The following is an 18,541-nucleotide window of genomic DNA, read 5'->3' on the forward strand; positions in this document are numbered from 1 at the left end:
AACGTTCTACCTTTCTGTTGGCTGCGTCAGTCTAGTCTGTTTCTACTACTTAGAAACGCCTGCAAGAAAGATCTGGACCAACACCGATAACATGTTTTATCTGGATTTTATTATGCTTGAGGCAATGAGTGGAGGGGCATAGTTTCCTACACTGGGGCTCATGGTCTGCCTGTTTTCTGACTACAAGCTGACTTGAAACATATAAGTAGGAAATGAAAAGATAAATGTAGCCAGGACTTTTGTTAAGACTCAAGAGTACTTTAGCTCTGCACTTTTGTGTCATTGATGATTGCCATGTTCACAGCATGTACAGATGACTGATCACTGCAGGTGAAAACCTACAGTAAGCTAAATAAATGTGTAGACCATGATCCACTGTGTTGACCTCTAAAAGCAAGTTGAGAAAATATTCAATCCCCTTACATGTTGTTTAGTAGCCACCACAAACGAACAGTAAGTGATGTGATGTCATCGCCCCAAAGAAAGGTGTGATGAATGCAGGGATGATTTTGAGACACTGCCCACAAAGTTTCTGTTTTGAGAGCTGAAGGTTTGACTGCAGACGGTGGTAGGCGAACATCCATACAACATGAGACACATGTTCTGCATTATACTGGTCCTTCAGCTCTTCACCCTCCCAGGTAAGAACACATTAAAATGCACTAGAAATTAGCAGTAAAGTTGTTGTGTTTGTACTATTATGATGATGATAATTATAAATATCTTGCAACTCCTGAACTTCTATTCTCGTTTTAGGGGCTGCTGAAAGCAGCATAGTAGGTGGTAAGGAGTCAAAGCCTCATTCCAGGCCCTACATGGCATCGCTCCAGTTCCAGGGATTCCATTCATGTGGAGGGATACTTATTCGCAAGGACTTTGTCCTCACGGCAGCACACTGTAATCAGTGAGTTTGGCTCATATTAATCAGAGAATGATAAGTCAGCATTAAAGAAATCACTTTCCTTTCCAGCTAACATTTTTATTAAATTGTTATTTTTTCCTTATTTTACAGAAGTCAGCAGGAAATGACTGTGGTACTTGGAGCACATAACATAAAAAAGGAAGAAAAAAGTCAGCAGAAGATTCAGGTGGCTCAATACCACATACACCCCAAGTTTGATGGAAAATTCAAATATGACATCATGCTACTTAAGGTACTTTGAAATTGTGTCCAACTTTTCATACATTTTTTATATTTTAATCGGTTATAGTTTCAGTCAGTGCTGGCTTTCATTTTGCTGTGCTCCTTTTCAGTTAAAACAAAATGCTAAACTGAACAAATACGTGAAGCCCATTGAACTACCCAAGAAGGATGGAAAGATACCAGCAAACATTAAATGCACGGTTGCCGGCTGGGGCCAAACTGGAGCCAACAAGCCTCCTTCAAACGTTCTGAGGGAAACCACGGAGAAGCTGCAATTCAGCTTCGAGTGCAAGAATATATGGGGAGAATACTTCAGCTCTGATCACATGATTTGTGCCAAGTTTAACAAAACGACAGGAGGGGTCTTCAAGGTACCGAAAAGCAAAAAATACACTTGACGATAATGTTGTTTAGAACAGAAACCTTTAATGTATCCATCCACTAAACATTTGATTTTTGCCGTAGGGAGATTCTGGGGGACCTCTCCTCTGCAACGCCATGCCTCAGGGCATAGTAGCCTTCTTTGAGAATTGCAATGACCCAATATTTCCCAATGTCTTCACCAAAATTTCATTCTTTCTTCCCTGGATTAAAGAAATTATGCAAAAATAGTTGGTAGCAATGGTTTATGATGATGTTTGTGAAGAAAGAACCTGCTTGTTCAGTGATTTGCTATTAAAATAATGCGGTGCATGTCGGAAGATGAAATTCATGAGGCTGATTTATGTAAAAATCCTACAATAAAACCTGCTTTTAGCCATGTGTCTTTTGAAGCCATGTAGCATCTTTCGGTCTTCATGACTCACGGATTTGAATAAAATAATTACTTTTCATATTTGATCACCTATTTATCTTCATTGTGAAATCTCTGTGTGGCTTCATTTAAACAAAGGAGAATTGAAATAGAAGCTACGATTGGATGTGATGATTGTGGTATTACAGCCCACATGCATTATGATCCCACCACAGACCACTGTGTTTACTCGCTTTATCAACATAGTGAAACCTAAATGTGGAACCGTTTCCAGCTAATACTTGTAAGTGTCGTCTGCAGAAACAGCAACACTTTGTAAAGTGCATTGTTTTTGTCCTTATCTGTCACAACTGGATGAGATGATTTCATACCATCCTACGTCCTGGTTCTGATTTCACTCTTATTACAATCTAATGCATCTCATTTACCACCATTCAGTACAAGTAAATTGCTATTCTAGATTTTTAATTACAAGTGTCTATAGCGCCATCTGATGGACAGTTTCAGTAAACCGGCTCTCAATTAGAGATGTACTTCTACTTATAGCTTATTTGAGTTTCCATTTGAAATTATAACCTAGGCCTACTTTAAACAGTTTAAAGTTATATCTATATTAACCCCACATGTTACGTCAATGTTCTACTATTGAGTTGTGCCATACTGTGCAACAGAGGTGTTAGGAACAAAATAACATGACAGAAGTGAAAGAGAATAAGCACAGGAGAGGTGAGAAAGCCTCTGTTCATAGTGAGATCCCAATGACCTTAATACACACTACTACAGACACTCTACCTTAACGTTCCACGTAGAGTCAACAGCAAACAACCCACAGAGTCAGTAGTTAAAAATGTCAGTGTGGATAAAGTACAGTACTATGACAGGTCATACATCTATATAATATTAAAATATATAAAAACTTAAATACAGACCAAGTATCTACGATGATACCTTCTACCACTCAGAATTGGGTTTTTCCATTATGAGCTTGTATTATTTAATAGTGGTCTTTGTCTTGCCTTCAATTTTCATTGTTAATTGTTATTCTGAAAACTCAATCACTGTGAAAGTCAAACTTTTTACCTTTATCTGATGGGATGATATGTCTGCTGTCTTTTCATGAGTTATTACTAGTTGCAGTTAAAAGGAAAGAGGTGTGCGATAGTGCAAGAGTGATTTTAACACCTTCCCACAAAGTTTCCGTTGTGGGAGCTTAAGGTCTGACTGCAGCAGGTGTTAGAGGCAGACCTCCAAATCAGACAACGACCATGAACCACATGTTCTGCATTGTGCTGGTCCTTCAACTCTTCACCCTCACAGGTAAAATCAGATTAAAATCCACTGAAAATTAGCAGTAAACTTTAATGGTTGCCATTATGTGATAATAGTAACAAGTTAGATGCTGAGCATTTTGCAGATTGTAACTGCTGAACCTTCTGTCCTCTATTTAGGGGCTGTTGGAAGCGGCATAGTAGGTGGTAAGGAGTCAAAGCCTCATTCCAGGCCCTACATGGCATCGCTCCAGTTCCAGGGATTCCATTCATGTGGAGGGATACTTATTCGCAAGGATTTTGTCGTCACGGCAGCACACTGTAATCAGTAAGTTTACTTCCTACTGTATAAGAAAGGATGGATGATAAATGAAACAAGAATGAAGTGTCATTTGTTCCCATCTGATTTATTCATTTTAAGTTAACGTGTTTTGTCAACTAGATTTTTTTGGGGGTTAAAAAATACAATTAATGATAACATCTGGGATGAGGTTATGTGGTCCGAGTCCTACTACTGTATGTGTTGGCATCAAGATGACCCTGGCCTCATAAATTATAATCAGATGATACAGCCTGGTTTAAATTAAGGTGCAGGAACGTTAGGTACAACGAAATATATTAAATGTTTCTTTGTCAGAAGTCAGCAGGAGATGACTGTGGTACTCGGAGCACATGACATAAGCAAAGAAGAAAAAAGTCAGCAACGCATCCAAGTGGCTCGTTACTATACACACCCAAACTACAAAGCTTTCGATTATGACATCATGCTCCTTAAGGTAAAATAGAGATTGTATAAAAGGCACAAGTGAAGATTGTACATCTGTAAACCCTAAATGTTCCTTTAGGAGCACATAAATGCAGTCATTTCTTTGAGACGTTTAATGAAATATTAACAACCCAGAACATAAGCAAAGCAAACACCCTGCAAGTACTTCCTGAATAATGCCATTAATTCTGCTCTGTGGTCGTTTCAGTTAAAACAACATGCTAAACTGAACAAATACGTGAAGCCCATTGAACTACCCAAGAAGGATGGAAAGATACCAGCAAACATTAAATGCACGGTTGCCGGCTGGGGCCAAACTGGAGCCAACAAGCCTCCTTCAAACGTTCTGAGGGAAACCACAGAGAAGCTGCAATTCAGCATGGAGTGCAAGAATATATGGAAACAATACTTCAACTCTGATCACATGATTTGCACCAAGTTTAAAAAAACGACAGGAGGGGTCTGCCAGGTACTGTACTGTAACAGTAGTTACAAGATAGATCAATGACGCTACTAACAACAGAATGTGTGTATGTTTTTTCATGGAGGCTGATGAAGAACCTGCATTATTTGGTTTCTTTCTAGGGAGATTCTGGAGGACCACTCATCTGCAACACGAAACCCCAGGGTTTAACAGCATACACCTTACAAAAGGACTGTAGTAATCCCAAGTACCCTCATGTCTTCACCAAAATCCACTTCTTTCTTCCCTGGATTAAAAAAATTATGAAAGTATAGAAGAATTCCTTCTTAAGCCGCTTTTTAGAGGGCAAAAAAAATTCTGCTAATAATTAATGCTTAATATAAATAATATAGCTCCATAAAGCAAAAAAGAAAAAGAAGATGTATAGTTAAAATATTGGTTCCTGACTGATATAATTGTCTTGCATGCAAAAAATGAACAAACATTTTAATGTATGGAAATGATTTAAATGATGACTTTAACTGCATATTTTGACATTAAACACTTTGACCCTGGTCCTTTTTTATTATTTATTTTTACTTTTGAAGCCTGATTAGCACAAAGAGGAAATGACCTAGAAAGTGAATGTGATGGTTGTGGTATGAGAGCCCACACGCATTCTGACAAAACCACAGGCCACTGTTGCTGAATTCCCGTCCTGTCAGTCATAGTGTAAACTTTTAAAGTTGAACCGCTTTCTATCTGTGAAGGCTGTCATCTGCAAGGACAAGAAAAGCAGCGCACTGTAACCAATATTGTTCTCAAGAGAAACAAGCAAATAATGATATTATATAATTTTTTTGGGTAACATACTTGTTAAATTTGTTAATTTTAACAAAAACAAATAATATTAATAACAATAATAATAAAGACTTAAAATGTACTTAAATGAAAATTTACTAAACTTACCTGACTTGGATCTCTTGTAAAATATCTCTTCTCTATTACCTGTTAAGGTGTTTAAAAGAAGTCTTAATGTTAATTAACTTTATCTACAGTGCCCTATGTTAAAACCATTACTGGGCAGTGGGCACTACTGAATAAAGTCAAAGTTACTAAAAACAGTTGCCTGTTTCTACATTGTGGACATTTGAAGGCCTAATGCTACTTCAGTAAAAACACAACACACTGCTGTGAGGGTGTAAATACTGAATAAATGTGTTCCATTACAGAACTCTGACTTCCTCACCTTGTCAAAGAACCTGCTAAGCTTTACTGCATTTGACGTGCCTGCAGCAAGGTACCTCGGGTTGGTGCAGTCCTGTGAAAACAAAACAACACATCAGCCACAAACCTCAAAGTATTTGTTCCGAGCCACACCAATCTTAGAGGCTGCTTATGATTCTAGCGTATTTTTCTCCTCCTCATGCAACGTATTAATTGTTTACAGAAATATGACATATAAAAAAGCTGTGTGCAATCCGCCTGTAACTATAAACACATCAGCCACTGTGTAGCAGGTATGTGGCACAGAGGTTTCTGGGGGCACTATGATCTGTCTGTGGCTATGCAGTCCTTTCAGCAAAACACTGCAGTGCACTTTTTGTTTTGACTCCTGTCAATCAAAAGAGGCATTGCATTTGCACCAGGTGACAAGCTACCATGTGTACTGTGGAAATCTATTTTTCTTTTTGGTGTGACACCATAACATAAAGATTATATACTGGTAGTTCTGCTTTTGGGTCAAAGACCATAGATTTTTTTATAGATGCAGATGAATTGCAGTATGTTGGAAGCCTAAATATACTGAAAACACAGCCAGTGTTGAAATACCTTCATTGGCCTCAGTTCTAACAGAGAAAGGAAGCTGCAGATCTATTCAGTGGATCAATGTGTTTCAAATTGATATCAGTACTTTGACAAAATACACAATTCTAAAATATGTATTTTTGTAAAAAAAGAAAGACTAAAAAGCTGACATACGAGATTGATCTCCTCTGCGTTGAAGTCTTCGGAGAGAAAGGCTGTTCGGGTGAGGACCTCATTGCGTTTATTCTCTGGGATCTGGTCAAACTTGGTGCCAATCAACAGCAAAGGCACAGGATTCTCAGCAAACTGCTCTCTATCATAGTCGCTGAATAAATAAATACAACATGATTAATTTTTTTCTGCAACCAAAATTTACAGCTGCTTATTATTTTGCATGTTGATCATTACATAACTACTGACCCATTGGAGACAATGACTCCTGTTGGCGAGGAGTCTTTATTCAGAGCTTCTAGTGACCAACGGTAAACATTCTGAGAGGATTTCTTATTTGTCAGATCATGAACCAAAATAATTCCTTGGGAACACAAAAGATAACAAAAGATAACTGAATAACAGACTGTGCTTCAGGAGTTTTATTCATTTAACTAATAACATAAGATTAAATACCATTAACCGAATTGTAAAACACTGCCCTGGTGCTTTTCACACTACTGGCACTGCCAACAGAACCTCCAACATCCCAGAGTTCAATGTAGTAGGTCTTCTCATCTGGGGTTCCTTCCTTATAATCCTGAACCTGTAGTTGAAAAACATTTCAGCCCTTTCTCAAATATTCTAATATATGACGTACATTCTGTATTTATTTTCTCAAACCAAGTATACAGTAGTTACATTTTCAGCCCTATGAATCATGTAGTAAGTGCTTACACTGTATCTGATAACTATAGGCAGGACAACATTATTTCAGACTTTGCATTCGCTAAATTTAGTGGCTTAGAACACGTTTGTCTCTCTCACCCGTACATCCACAGAGCACCCAACAGTCCATGATGGATTTCCCAAAACTTGATTCTGACATAAAAGATGTACCAAGGAAGACTTTCCCACTCCTGTTAACAGTCAGACTTTGTTACGGAGGGCAAAAATACAAACTCACCAAACGACTTAATGATATATATATATATATAAACTAAAGTATGTTTATACATTTTATTTAAATACAGAAAGCTGACTATACATACCGGAATCTCCTAAAACTAACACCTTTACCCTGTCAAGAGAAGCCATTTTTTGTGACAGCGGGGTCCCGGAAAAACAACAATAAAAGCCCCGCCTTCGAACTGCATTTGTCAAATATAATTCGTTAAGAGACTTCCTCACCAACAACTATAGCTATTGGCTAAAAACCACTTCGACCATACAGCTTCATTTTCTATTGGCTATTGGCTCTGACGTTATACACAGTGGCCAATTAAAACGTAGGATTGTCTTTCGTCCTGGCGTCTGGTTGACACCCTCCATTTAAAAAGAACAAGAAGAAGAAAAAAAGAAGGAAGAAGTTCTGGCGTTGGTTTTTCTTCCGGGTCATCTTGAAGTCGGCGCATGCTAGCAAAGATAGACACTCTAATGTTTAAATTGAGTATGTTTGACTCAGAATTAGCGTGCACACTGAAATGACATGAGGACACGTTGACTGTAACGCATTGACAACGCATAAACAGTATCGGGTAGGTACACGAGCTAACGCAGTGCCTTCTATGAACTTACTTCGTGGTCACTACTTGTTTCATGTTACAGAGTGCGTATCGTTAAAGGAAAACACTTTAGCAAACGATACCAAGAAAAACCTGGAGGTGGATTGCGCTGTTTAAAATGACCAATGATTTATAATTCTTGTATAATTCTCTGACATTTTCCTTTCTCTGGAGTTCAGTCCCGTTGTGAAGATAGACCGTCAGCCTTCACAGAGTTCTTGTCTCTCCACAGCAGACGATGATAGAACCAGAGCTGCTGACCGAGGTCCCCGCGGCGCTTAAGCGGCTGGCGAAGCAGGTTGTGAGAGGCTTTTATGGAGTGGAGCACGCCCTGGCCCTGGACGTGCTGATCCGTAATCCATGTGTACGTGAAGAAGACATGCTGGAGCTGCTCAAGTTTGACCGCAAACAGCTGCGCTCAGTACTCAACACCCTGAAGGCAGACAAGTTTGTGAAGTGCCGCATGAGAGTGGAGACAGCCCCTGATGGCAAAACTACAAGACACAACTACTACTTCATCAACTACAGGTTTTTGGATTATTTTCTTGTAAGCAAGTAACAGTGAATGTTTAACACACCATATTCCCCTTATAAAAAGAATTTAATATGTAATATGTCTAAAAAGTAGTAGAAGAAAGTTCAAACCATAAATTTACTGTATTATGTAGAAATGTAGAGGGAGATTTTTTTTAATTGTATCATCCACATTATATCTCCTCTCATATACTTGATGGCAATATATGATGTGAGTAAGGATGTCCGGTGGTAATGGTGGACGACTTGAAGGAAGAATTGAGATTGCATCAAGGATCGGCTCCCAGCCCCTTCTTATTTATTAATGTGATGATGGACAGAGTGATAGATGAGATCATAAAGGAGGCTTCACGGACTATAGTGTTTGCAGATAACTGTGTGATCTGTATTAAGTGTAGCAAGCAATCTTAGCCTGGACAGAGAGGATTTTAAATCATGAAGGTGTATGTGTGCATAGATAGGAGAAAAACTGGTGGAAGGGTGCAGCTGGAATGGTTAGACTTGGTAAAGGTAGATCAGTTGAAATATACATGGTCAACTGTTTGAAGTAATGAGGGTTGTGGAAGAGAAGTGAAGCAGGACAGATGGGGTGGGCAAGAGTGTCAGGTGCAGTCTGTATTACATAATCCACTGTGAAAGCAAAGGTACAGTGACAGTGATGAAACATGATGCATTGGCTCTGACAAAAACAAAGAGAGAGATAGAGCTGAAGGTGATGTAAGTGCTCCATTGGCTAATTTTATCTTGCACGGTATGAAACCTTAGTAATTAGAATATTTTTCTTTAGGGTACTTGTCAATGTAGTGAAGTATAAACTGGATCACATGCGACGGCGCATTGAGACAGATGAGCGAGACTCCACCAACCGTGCCTCCTTCAGGTGTCCGTGTTGCTTCTCCACCTTCACTGACCTGGAGGCCAACCAGCTGTTTGACCCTATGACAGGTAACCCATAAACTGAACTGGACATTTGGCGCATGTCATTCTACCCATTTGAGTAGTGTATGAAATGGTAAAAGACTCATACTGCATGTGAAAATGGTTTGTGGTGGTATTCTGAAACTAAAGCTGGAGCTCAGGATTAAATATGTGGTGTTCTCATTGTAGTAAAGTTCTGTATGTAAAACACCAAACCAGAGTTTTATTAGTAACGTGAAATAAATCTAATAATTAAATATCTACATAATAATAATTGAATGATTGAGAATCATGTTTTGTCCCTATGTAAAACGTAAGTTTTACATAGGGCCATTATAACATACCAGTAAACCTCTAGATGGCAGTCAGGGCTCAGTTTAACTTTAGTGAAGCAGAAAGAGGCTCATATACATTCTCCAATAACAGGTTCATTTAGTTCATCAAGTGCCTAATAGGAAAGAAATTATAGTGCTTATTAAAAAAGATGATTGTGCCTCCAGCCCTTCATTAAAATGTAACCATTTTAAAAATAGCCCCCCATCATACTTTGGTAAGTGAAGTTCTGCATTCCCCCAGTGTTTCCAAAGTTCATTTCACTTTTATGTTTTTGTTTCTTTTACTTGCGTTCTCACTCACATCAGCTTTAGACTAATATCAAAAAATATTCAGCAGTTCCAGAAACAATTGTAATTAATTATTTTGCTCTCGACTGCTGGCTTCATATCTGCAGCAGCAGTGATGCCATTATGCATGTGCTTTTAGTGGTCAAGGCTGCTTATAAATGGTGTTTTTACAGATGAAAACTTTGCAGTGCTTGCTGCAAGCAATACTTATGCCTAATGACCTGTATGTAAGCAGGACTAGCAGGCATTCATTTCTTCAAATCACCACTCTGTTAAGCTAGTGTTTGCACTGTGTTATGTGCAAATTAGAATAAATCATGAGATAATGTTTTGATTAATGAAAGCCATCTTGTGTTAAAAAAAAAAAAATATATAATCCTGTGTGTATCCATAGGTTGTTGTTATAGGGAAGCACAGAGCATTAAGGTTACTTACAGAATACAATATGGAACACATTAAGCATATGCCCCACCTACACAGCCATTTTTTATTGCAATCAATATAGATTTGAACAAGTCAGCAAATCCAGGCTTAGTGTCTGAAGAGCAAATTGATTCTGGTACCTGATGCTGAAATGGCCCAGTGTAAATTTGATTCAATATTTTTCCTGAGTAAAGTGTATATAATTTTTAAAATGTCTTATTTTTATGTAGCTTTTTCAATTTACTGTTTCTGATTCGCTTTAAATTGTTTACTCAACCTGCATTAGTTCTTTTACTGTCAGTAAGATGACATGTTCAAACTATTGTGCAGCAATTCAAACATCAACCAGCCAACATTTTGCAATGATATGCACCCGCGTTGTGCTTTTGTAGTTAAACCTGTTACATTTACTGTACAAATGGTCTAACTACATACTGTCTACATCCTTGCAGTGAGAAGTGTTTTTAAAATTTAATGATGCCTTAAAGTCAATATGAGTCATCTACCATGACTTTCTAATTTCTTTGGTTTAATTTACTTCAGCTGGTATCAAATGCTGCTGTGAAGCCAGAAATTCTCCATCCTGACAGAGGTCGAGAAATAAATAAACACCTGGGGGTCACTTCGTAGAAGTTTGCCGGACTGTTGTTTTTCTGCAGGGCCAGCAACACTCAGCTTGACCTCACAGGGATGGGAAATGACATGACTGGTCTTCCAGCTCATTCTGACCCACAAAGGAGAGACGAAACCCTACAGGTCTGAATTTTCAGAGGTTGCTGTATGGCCGTTTTAAACCACGTAATAGTCCTACTACCTGGCATGTGTGCCTTGCCAGATATTGGGTCCAAAGTTTTAGTTTTTATCATTATGCTATGATCAGTTGGTGAAACCTGTATTTACAGCCAAAGGGTTACCGCCTCCTTTAATTTTGTGTTTCTTGTGTAAAAATATCAACTATCTGACATGAATTGTCAGTAATTATTTTTATGCTTGCACTAGGAGCACCACTTCTGGGAAGCGACTGTCCTGAGTGCTTTTCCATTGCAAATAAACTGAGTGTTGACCTCTAGATATTTTAGAAATCGCTTAATAAGCCTTTGCGGATGCGCTGTAAGGGCACTTCAGTGCTGATAATAAGCAACACCTGGCTCAACGTACCCTCCTTTGAAGTGGTGAACTGAAATAAAAGGGAACTAACTTTTGCATGACTGTACAGGGACGGTGGCTTTGTTAGATGTGCTTTACTGAAAAACAGAGCATTGCTATTTCATGTTGTTTTAAAGGAAGTTCAAACATTTCCTCTCGGGTACAAATGTACAAAATGTTTTTGTACAGAGCAGAATGTCGTCCTTCTGGACCTTGTGCGTCTTCTTCCGCTGTTTTCTATCTAGACTTTGTTGCACTCTTTGCTTTTCTTCTCTGTTGCACACAGACAGGAGGCAGATATGAAATCTGCACTTGCATGGGAACGGCTCCTGTTAATGAAACTGAAATCAGCCAGAGAAGCAGATGGCCAAACATGCCCTTCTCTTCTCCTGCTTGGAGAAAGAGAGGATGTGGATGTGCTTTGTGAGCGCAGTCCTTAAAGTGTGCTAACACAACAAGGCCTCCAGCAGCGTCTCCTAACTGGTCTACACCTAAATGGAGCAGGGAACTATGGTGTTGTAGAATTAGTAACACATTTGCAGTATCAATCTTAAAAGTGGAACAGTGGTAGCCCACAGTGTACAACACCCAACAGGAAGCAGTGCCGTTGGAATAGTGGTTGCCGCGTCTCCGCACAGGACTCTGTTGTGGACATATGGTATCTACTGTGTTTCGAAAGTTTGCATAATTATCACCTATCCCATATTAATTGAGTCTTTTGTTACTACAGGTACATTTCGCTGCACCTTCTGCCAGACTGAGGTGGAAGAGGATGAGTCGGTCTGTCCCGATGCCAGGACACTGGTGGCGCGCTTCAACGAGCAGATCGAACCCATCTACGCCCTGCTGCGCGAGACCGAGGATGTCAACTTGTCCCACGATCTGCTGGAGCCTGAGCCCACCGAGATCCCCGCTCTCAAACAGAGGTCGGTCTCTGACACATCTGGCCGAATTATACCACTTACTTACGTACTGTTGAAGTTTGGCTTGAGGTGCATTTGTTTGCTTCCGTTAGCCGTGAACGTGCTGCAGCATCGGGAGTAAACGCTGCAGGTGGCCCGCATCGTGAAGCCTGGTCCAACAAGGGTTCAGCCTACGCCGACCTGTACACCCAGAATGTGGTCATCAGCATGGAGGAGCAGGATGAACAGCAGAAGCAGGCCAACGAAAAGGCACCTAAGGAGAGACCTGTGTGGTTGACCCAGAGCACCGTCCAGGGTGCCTATAACGAGCTCGACGCCAAGAACCGTGAGTGTTTCTCTCACTAGTCTTAAATTCACAGTTCAATTTGTCTCTAATTAGTGAGAAGTCCAAGTCTGAGACCACAATAGCTGTGATATTTCTTCACACCGGAAGTTATGACCTAAAATGAGAGACACATTTAAGATTCCAACTGATCATTATGAGGAAAATCGATGACATTGACCTCGGAAGCTGCTCGTCTGCTAGTTAAACTACTTGCAGCCACATCGCTTGCTAAATGACTGAACTACTTGTGGGAAACACGACACTCTGGTGCAGTTGTTTTTCCATTTTAAAGTCTCTGCTGCAGTCACAAGAGTCAGAAGATGTTAAATTTGAAATTAAATTCAGCTCTGCTGTCAACTGCTGGTTTTATTGTTGCCAAGACGTTTTATTGCTTTTGAGGGTTTGGCTTGGAAAAGACATCGGCTATTCCACAAAGTAGTACGGTGTTTAACAATCGACTCGCATTCTGTCGTTTAATATCAATCCCTGGTCCCTTTGTGCTTTTATAGGTCAGTGTGAGTTGCAGCCGTCTGTCAGAGTGGTCTTTCACCGATCTGTCTTAGGCTGACATTGTTTCTCCTCCCAAGGGCGTGTAGCAATCAGGCCTGGCCAGACTGCCATTGAAATCTAATTGCTTAATTGAAATAATCAGAGACTTGATTACTGCATGGCCAAGCAAGGATTGCTCATTAATGAAATCCATTCTAGTGGAAATTACATAAATTATGCCTCCCAAACGTCCTGTCTCAGAGGTGTGTTTCTGTGCATGTGTCTGCAATGATCTTGTTTGCGTTTGGAGTCTGGAAACAGACACAACTGCCGTCAGACGTGACATGGCTTCAGTGGAGCCTTTATTGCTTTATTGTTGTGAGTTAGCATTTTACAACCAGATGTTTTCTTTGTTGTTTTCTTTTGCTTCAACACTGTTTATCCCCTCATAGCAAATTTGCCGGAATACCTTCAATCAACCCAAATACAAATTAAATGAGCCCTTCTGGGGATGGTTAAATGAAAAGAGTTGCTAAACATTCTGAAAAACCAAAACATGATTGACAATTATTAGGTTATGTTCAGCATTGGGGTCAAACCTGTTATCTTTTTATTAGAACACAGCAATTGTGTGTTGTAGTGTTCAAACAAAACAAGGCACAGTCCACAGTTAGAAAAATGAAAGTAATCCCAAAGTCTTTTTGCAGGACTGGTAACAGGATGACTTCAACTTGAAGGTCTTTGAACAACTGCAGGGGGACATTCTTGATCGATTCATGCTATTCACTCTTGTATTGGGCTCATAGAGAACCATACTTCATATTCTGAAGTAATACTTGTAGAAGGTAGATCTTATTTTGCACAAGCTATTTGGTCCAAATACCGGCTCTGGCTGAAACTATTACCTTACAGAGCTTTTATTATTCATGCGATGTGAATAAAAGTCGGAGAGCATGACGTCTGAAATCGTTGCAGAAATGATACAATCACCTGGAGACATGTTACTTGTTTTCTAGTGGTTGTACAGTGGTTTCTCTCCCTGTGTTTTTCCAGACATAGCAGTATAAATAGAAAGCAATATGGAGAAGTTAGAAGAAATTATGATTTTCAAATGGAATACATTTCAAATTTGAATCAATAATTGTTTCCATAGGTGACATTGCCCACGAAGCCCAGGATGGAGCTGCTGGCCACGGAATTGGCCAGGCAAATGAGAACGAGGAGGTGATGCGCGCTCTACTCATCCATGAGAAGAGAAGTGTGGCAGGTGGAGGTGGAGGTGGAGCAAGTGCCGCTGCCAGGGGGCTCGCCTCCGCCACAGCTAATGCCAGCGACTCGGAGAGCGACACCAGCGAATCAGACGAGGACACCCCGTCGGGTCCTCCCCCTCCCACAGCTGCTCGGCATCTGGCCGTCGAGGAGGAGGAGGAGGACGAAGACGAGTTCGAGGAGGTGGGGGATGAGCCGGTGGTGATGGTCGGGGGCCGGCCGTTCTCGTATCAGGAGGTGAGCCAGAGGCCAGAGCTGGTGGAGCAGATGTCTGCGCAGGAGAAGGAGGCATACATTGAAATGGGACAAAACCTGTTCCAGGACATGTACTTCTGAATGACACATCCTGTTATTACACAAACAGTTACACAAATAATGCCCTCGACTCATTTGGCTTCGAGGGCCCAAATATACGATATACCTCTGCTGTCTCACCGTCAGCGAAGGAAAAGATGCTGCACAAGAAGTATTCACAGTTGGAGTCTTGCTTCTGCATTCAAAGAACCAAGGCCAGTATTGCTGAACTAATCCCACTCGTAGTATTCTTCACCAAGTGTTTTTTCTTCCAAAAACCAAACCAGAAGCAGACTAGCCAGCTGCAGTTTGTGCACAAAGTGCCAATTAGTTTTTGGTTGGCCAGTTTTATTTTCATTTCAGCTCGTAAACTCAACAGGTTGTCTACACCAGCTGCACAAATAAATTGGAAGAAGGAAACCCAAGCCTGTTTTTTACACTTTAATTTCATTCTCATTTGTGCTTAACAATATTGATTGTGTATTGGGCTGTAAGAAGTGCGATAAGATGTCTGACTGACACACTGCCTGAGGACTGGAGCTTGTGCATCTGATGTTCTGCTGCCGTTGTCGTGTTGCTGGTTTGAATAAGGTGGTAGTCTAATTTAACTACACGGAACTGATTTAGAGAAACTAAAAGTCTCCAAGAGCAGAAGGCTGTGGTTAGGAGTCAGCATTTTATTCTTCAGCACACATAATACAATACAGACATAAAATGAACTGAATGTGGTTAAAACATGACTGAAGTTACATGGTACAGTAATAATATATGTAATGGAAATGTAAAAGTCATCGCAACAATCTAAGCAGCACGTCGTGAGTGGCAGTTAAACTGTGGCCTTGGAACAGAGTGTACATACTTTTGAATTCAGTTACTCTCATTATTTTCAGCTGTAGTCTCTTAATAAACCATTTTCTTTGTACCTTACAGATCATGTGTATTCATTGTTCTCCCAATAATTCGTCAGGAGGCCACATCACTTAAAATTAATGTCAGTCATCAATAAGTGTCTTATGTAACATGTAAAAGCCAGCTAATCCCCACTAAACAGTGAACATGCACTAAGGCTAACGAAAGCTCACAGGTTCTGTGTGCAGTCACGCTTAGCCTTAACATTTAACAGCTTTTAACCCACCTTGGGCTCATGTTTTGATTCTACATTTCCTTCCGTATATTGAATATGGCCAAGTGGTGGACGGGCTCAAAATAGAGAAAAATGTAGATTGCAAACCTTTTATCAGCGGCATGGAAACTATGTCAAATTAAAGCTAATGCTGCTCAATAGCTTTTGACACTTAAATGTAGACACTTCCTGCTGGATGAGTCTTCTCTGTTTAGCTTTGAAATAATGCTTAGTACTGTTTTCTTTTTACATTTTCCATTCAACACCAGCTAATAAACACTGCATTCCTTGATTGATTGGACATGTTAGCTGATGTTCTTTGAGCAGTAATGGGTGATCAATTAAACAATAATCATGTTAGATCCATCAGAATACTCCCATCCAGGTGCACTACATGATGCAATTGAGCCATTAGCAATCAGCGTAGCATGTGTAGAAATGCTCAGCAGGTCTTGATAATTATAATCTTTTGATCAACATGATTAAAGGAAAAAAACTGCGATTCTGATCAGGGGTTTAATATTAAGGCACAAAGACTAAAATGATGATAGTTGCATATTGACAGTTATGTGAAGGGAAAACACATAAGGCAGATAATTAAAATAGCAAACTTCTCCAAAATTTGAATCACTTAATTAGTCCGATAATAGAGGCCTAACTAAGCCTGCTGATCCAATGAAATGTCTTTGCTATATGTTAAAACCACAGTTCAAATATATAAACCTAAAGATAAAATTTATTTTTCTCGGTTTTGTCTATTTTTCCATGTACCTCTAAAACAAGCAGTCACTCATAACATGCTGCTATGAGCAGAGCCGTGCAGACCAGAGCAACGTGAGCTCTGCTAGCTACACGGCAAATGAAGGTTAGTTCGGCGCGGCTAACGTCCTCCTACGCGGTACATCATTTCTACAGCTGCCGCGCTGGATCCAGGTGAAAATGTCAGGCTCTGTGGAGACGCCCGGCGAGGTCTGACACCTCTCGGGCAGCCGTGCAAGCCCATGCACCGCTTTCAAGTAGGAGGATGGGGCCCTGCAGGGCAGAGCCTCAAAGTTCAGGATGAAAACAGGACCTGGCCTCATTAAAACATCCCCACCCTTCAGGACAGCTCAATTAAAAACCTGACCTCACGCTGTTCCATTGATCCGCCGAGGTAGGCAGGGTTACAGGACGGCTGAAGAGAGCTCGGTGGGGAAGCCGTGAAAAAAGGAAAGTCGGGGGGCCTTGAAGCCCAGGTGAGACATGGTAATGGAGCGTCGCTTGCTCTAATGAGTTTGAGCATGACATTTGAGCACTTTACTGTCATAGTAATGATTACGACCCGTTTCCCTCCCTGTGTTTGGATTGGAACACGGGCGTTTGAGCCCAGACCGGAGCCCATGACACCCAGGAGTCGAGCAGCAGGGTCCGCGAGGGTGTGGTCTGCAGCTGAATATGGAAATGTGGATGGAGGCATCGCTCAATGACTTGTGTGAGTTGGTTTTGAGAAGATTACATAAGGTCCGACTGGCTTGAGGTCGGTCTGTCACTCTATGTCCAATAAAACCCAAAGTCTAACGACCTAATGATTGTTGATCATTCACTGCATCCTTTGAAACCTGAGCCCTGCTGATCGATTCATCCATTATCAGATTGTAGGACTTCACTTCCATATGTGCACGAGAACAGACAGGACGCTCTAAATACAAAAATTTAAAACTTTACCACAAATGCAGTGAATTAGAGGCTGGGTTTGCTCTGGTTGGATGTCCAGTTGATTGACGGTTGCTCCTCCAATCATATCCACCTGTGCTACTTCCTGGAAACCTTCGCTCTACTCCTGGTAGACGCTGTAGCCAGAGGATGTTTTATTACGTCTGTCACATTTGCTCTCATCATCCACTGTATCAATTAATTGCTTAGGAAATTATTTTGTGATCTTTGACACATTTTCTAATGTAGCAGCTGATACATATAGTCCAACAACATATCAACACAAGTTAGTTTGTTAAAGCATGCATTTGGGCCAGTTGAAAATGGGGCCAAAGGGGTTTGTTTGCAGGCTAAATTGAGAGCATCGCTGGGTTAATGGTTCACGGCGGCTCCACTGGCGTGATACAAGCGTGCTTTATTCTTCCTTCGGGTGAGAGCGATGGTGGCGTCCGTGGAGGACGGAGATTACTGTGTACATTAGGAGCGAGGCTGCGAGGGCGTCGCCGTCGTGCTGCTGCCGCTGGCCGTGCCCGTCGCAATAGCCGTGACGAATGTCTGTCCTTATTTAGAAGCTGTTAACCTTTTCTGGTAGCGTTTCACATCCATTTCCAAAAGAACAACCATTATTCACCTCATTTATTCATGAGGGTCCTCGTCCCGTTGTCCGTGATGCATCCTGGGAGGAGGTCTGGCGTACAGTGCGGTTGCCTTTACACCTGCTGCATCTGTACTTGCTGCTGTGGTTCACTTGCATTGTTCACATGTTTATAATGAAGCCTGACGAGTCCTGCATCCATTGACCTACATTTCCTAAAGAGCATTACTGCTGGAAAAGACACGCACTTAGACTTAGTCCCTTCTCCGTCGCTCTCATAAGCCGTCACTCTCCTGTTCTGCACATTTGAAATGATGACGTCGTTGCT

The 18,541-nt window shown here is 40.7% G+C and overlaps 4 protein-coding genes across 5 annotated transcripts; 3 read left to right on the forward strand and 1 right to left on the reverse strand.

Annotated features, from left to right (window-relative positions):
* Nucleotides 1–509: 509 nt before the first annotated feature.
* On the forward strand, nt 510–1,977 carry LOC114847117 (granzyme B-like). Its single transcript, XM_029136505.3, has 5 exons — nt 510–641; nt 757–904; nt 1,013–1,154; nt 1,255–1,515; nt 1,610–1,977. The coding sequence occupies exons 1-5, from the start codon at nt 590–592 to the stop codon at nt 1,754–1,756; spliced, it is 750 nt and encodes a 249-aa protein (XP_028992338.1). The 5' UTR covers nt 510–589; the 3' UTR covers nt 1,757–1,977.
* Nucleotides 1,978–3,101: 1,124 nt separating this feature from the next.
* On the forward strand, nt 3,102–4,910 carry LOC114847116 (granzyme B-like). Its single transcript, XM_029136504.3, has 5 exons — nt 3,102–3,215; nt 3,347–3,494; nt 3,804–3,942; nt 4,141–4,401; nt 4,518–4,910. Exons 1-5 carry the CDS (start codon nt 3,164–3,166, stop codon nt 4,668–4,670), a joined length of 753 nt encoding a protein of 250 aa, XP_028992337.1. The 5' UTR covers nt 3,102–3,163; the 3' UTR covers nt 4,671–4,910.
* On the reverse strand, nt 3,558–7,501 carry rabl3 (RAB, member of RAS oncogene family-like 3). Its single transcript, XM_029136506.3, has 8 exons — nt 7,347–7,501; nt 7,123–7,214; nt 6,772–6,901; nt 6,565–6,679; nt 6,319–6,469; nt 5,585–5,656; nt 5,305–5,343; nt 3,558–5,113 (listed from the first exon to the last, which is right to left on the reverse strand). Exons 1-8 carry the CDS (start codon nt 7,390–7,392, stop codon nt 5,057–5,059), a joined length of 702 nt encoding a protein of 233 aa, XP_028992339.1. The 5' UTR covers nt 7,393–7,501; the 3' UTR covers nt 3,558–5,056.
* Nucleotides 7,502–7,651: 150 nt separating this feature from the next.
* gtf2e1 (general transcription factor IIE, polypeptide 1, alpha) lies at nt 7,652–15,732 on the forward strand. Of its 2 annotated transcripts, none has more exons than XM_029136502.3 (6): nt 7,652–7,832; nt 8,095–8,387; nt 9,181–9,338; nt 12,234–12,429; nt 12,519–12,751; nt 14,394–15,732. In XM_029136502.3, the coding sequence occupies exons 2-6, from the start codon at nt 8,098–8,100 to the stop codon at nt 14,843–14,845; spliced, it is 1,329 nt and encodes a 442-aa protein (XP_028992335.1). In that variant the 5' UTR covers nt 7,652–7,832; nt 8,095–8,097; the 3' UTR covers nt 14,846–15,732. The 2 variants fall into 2 exon arrangements, with proteins under 2 accessions (XP_028992335.1, XP_028992334.1); XM_029136501.3 differs by having other exon boundaries at nt 7,653–7,832; nt 8,092–8,387.
* The last annotated feature ends 2,809 nt before the right edge of the window (nt 15,733–18,541 follow it).

The sequence above is a fragment of the Betta splendens genome, chromosome 21 (genome assembly GCF_900634795.4).
Source record: "Betta splendens chromosome 21, fBetSpl5.4, whole genome shotgun sequence".
Taxonomy (NCBI): domain Eukaryota; kingdom Metazoa; phylum Chordata; class Actinopteri; order Anabantiformes; family Osphronemidae; genus Betta; species Betta splendens.

Coding starts and splice junctions, on each gene's coding strand:
- LOC114847117 (XM_029136505.3), top strand. CDS start 590: ATGAGACACATGTTCTGCATTATACTGGTCCTTCAGCTCTTCACCCTC. Junction 905..1,012: donor ACGGCAGCACACTGTAATCA/GTGAGTTTGGCT, acceptor CTTATTTTACAG/AAGTCAGCAGGAAATGACTG. Junction 1,155..1,254: donor ATGACATCATGCTACTTAAG/GTACTTTGAAAT, acceptor GCTCCTTTTCAG/TTAAAACAAAATGCTAAACT.
- LOC114847116 (XM_029136504.3), top strand. CDS start 3,164: ATGAACCACATGTTCTGCATTGTGCTGGTCCTTCAACTCTTCACCCTC. Junction 3,216..3,346: donor TCAACTCTTCACCCTCACAG/GTAAAATCAGAT, acceptor TCCTCTATTTAG/GGGCTGTTGGAAGCGGCATA. Junction 4,402..4,517: donor CGACAGGAGGGGTCTGCCAG/GTACTGTACTGT, acceptor GTTTCTTTCTAG/GGAGATTCTGGAGGACCACT.
- rabl3 (XM_029136506.3), bottom strand. CDS start 7,392: ATGGCTTCTCTTGACAGGGTAAAGGTGTTAGTTTTAGGAGATTCCG. Junction 6,902..7,122: donor GGTGCTCTGTGGATGTACGG/GTGAGAGAGACA, acceptor TTTCAACTACAG/GTTCAGGATTATAAGGAAGG. Junction 6,470..6,564: donor GGAGTCATTGTCTCCAATGG/GTCAGTAGTTAT, acceptor TTATTTATTCAG/CGACTATGATAGAGAGCAGT.
- gtf2e1 (XM_029136502.3), top strand. CDS start 8,098: ATGATAGAACCAGAGCTGCTGACCGAGGTCCCCGCGGCGCTTAAGCGG. Junction 8,388..9,180: donor TACTACTTCATCAACTACAG/GTTTTTGGATTA, acceptor ATTTTTCTTTAG/GGTACTTGTCAATGTAGTGA. Junction 9,339..12,233: donor GCTGTTTGACCCTATGACAG/GTAACCCATAAA, acceptor TTGTTACTACAG/GTACATTTCGCTGCACCTTC.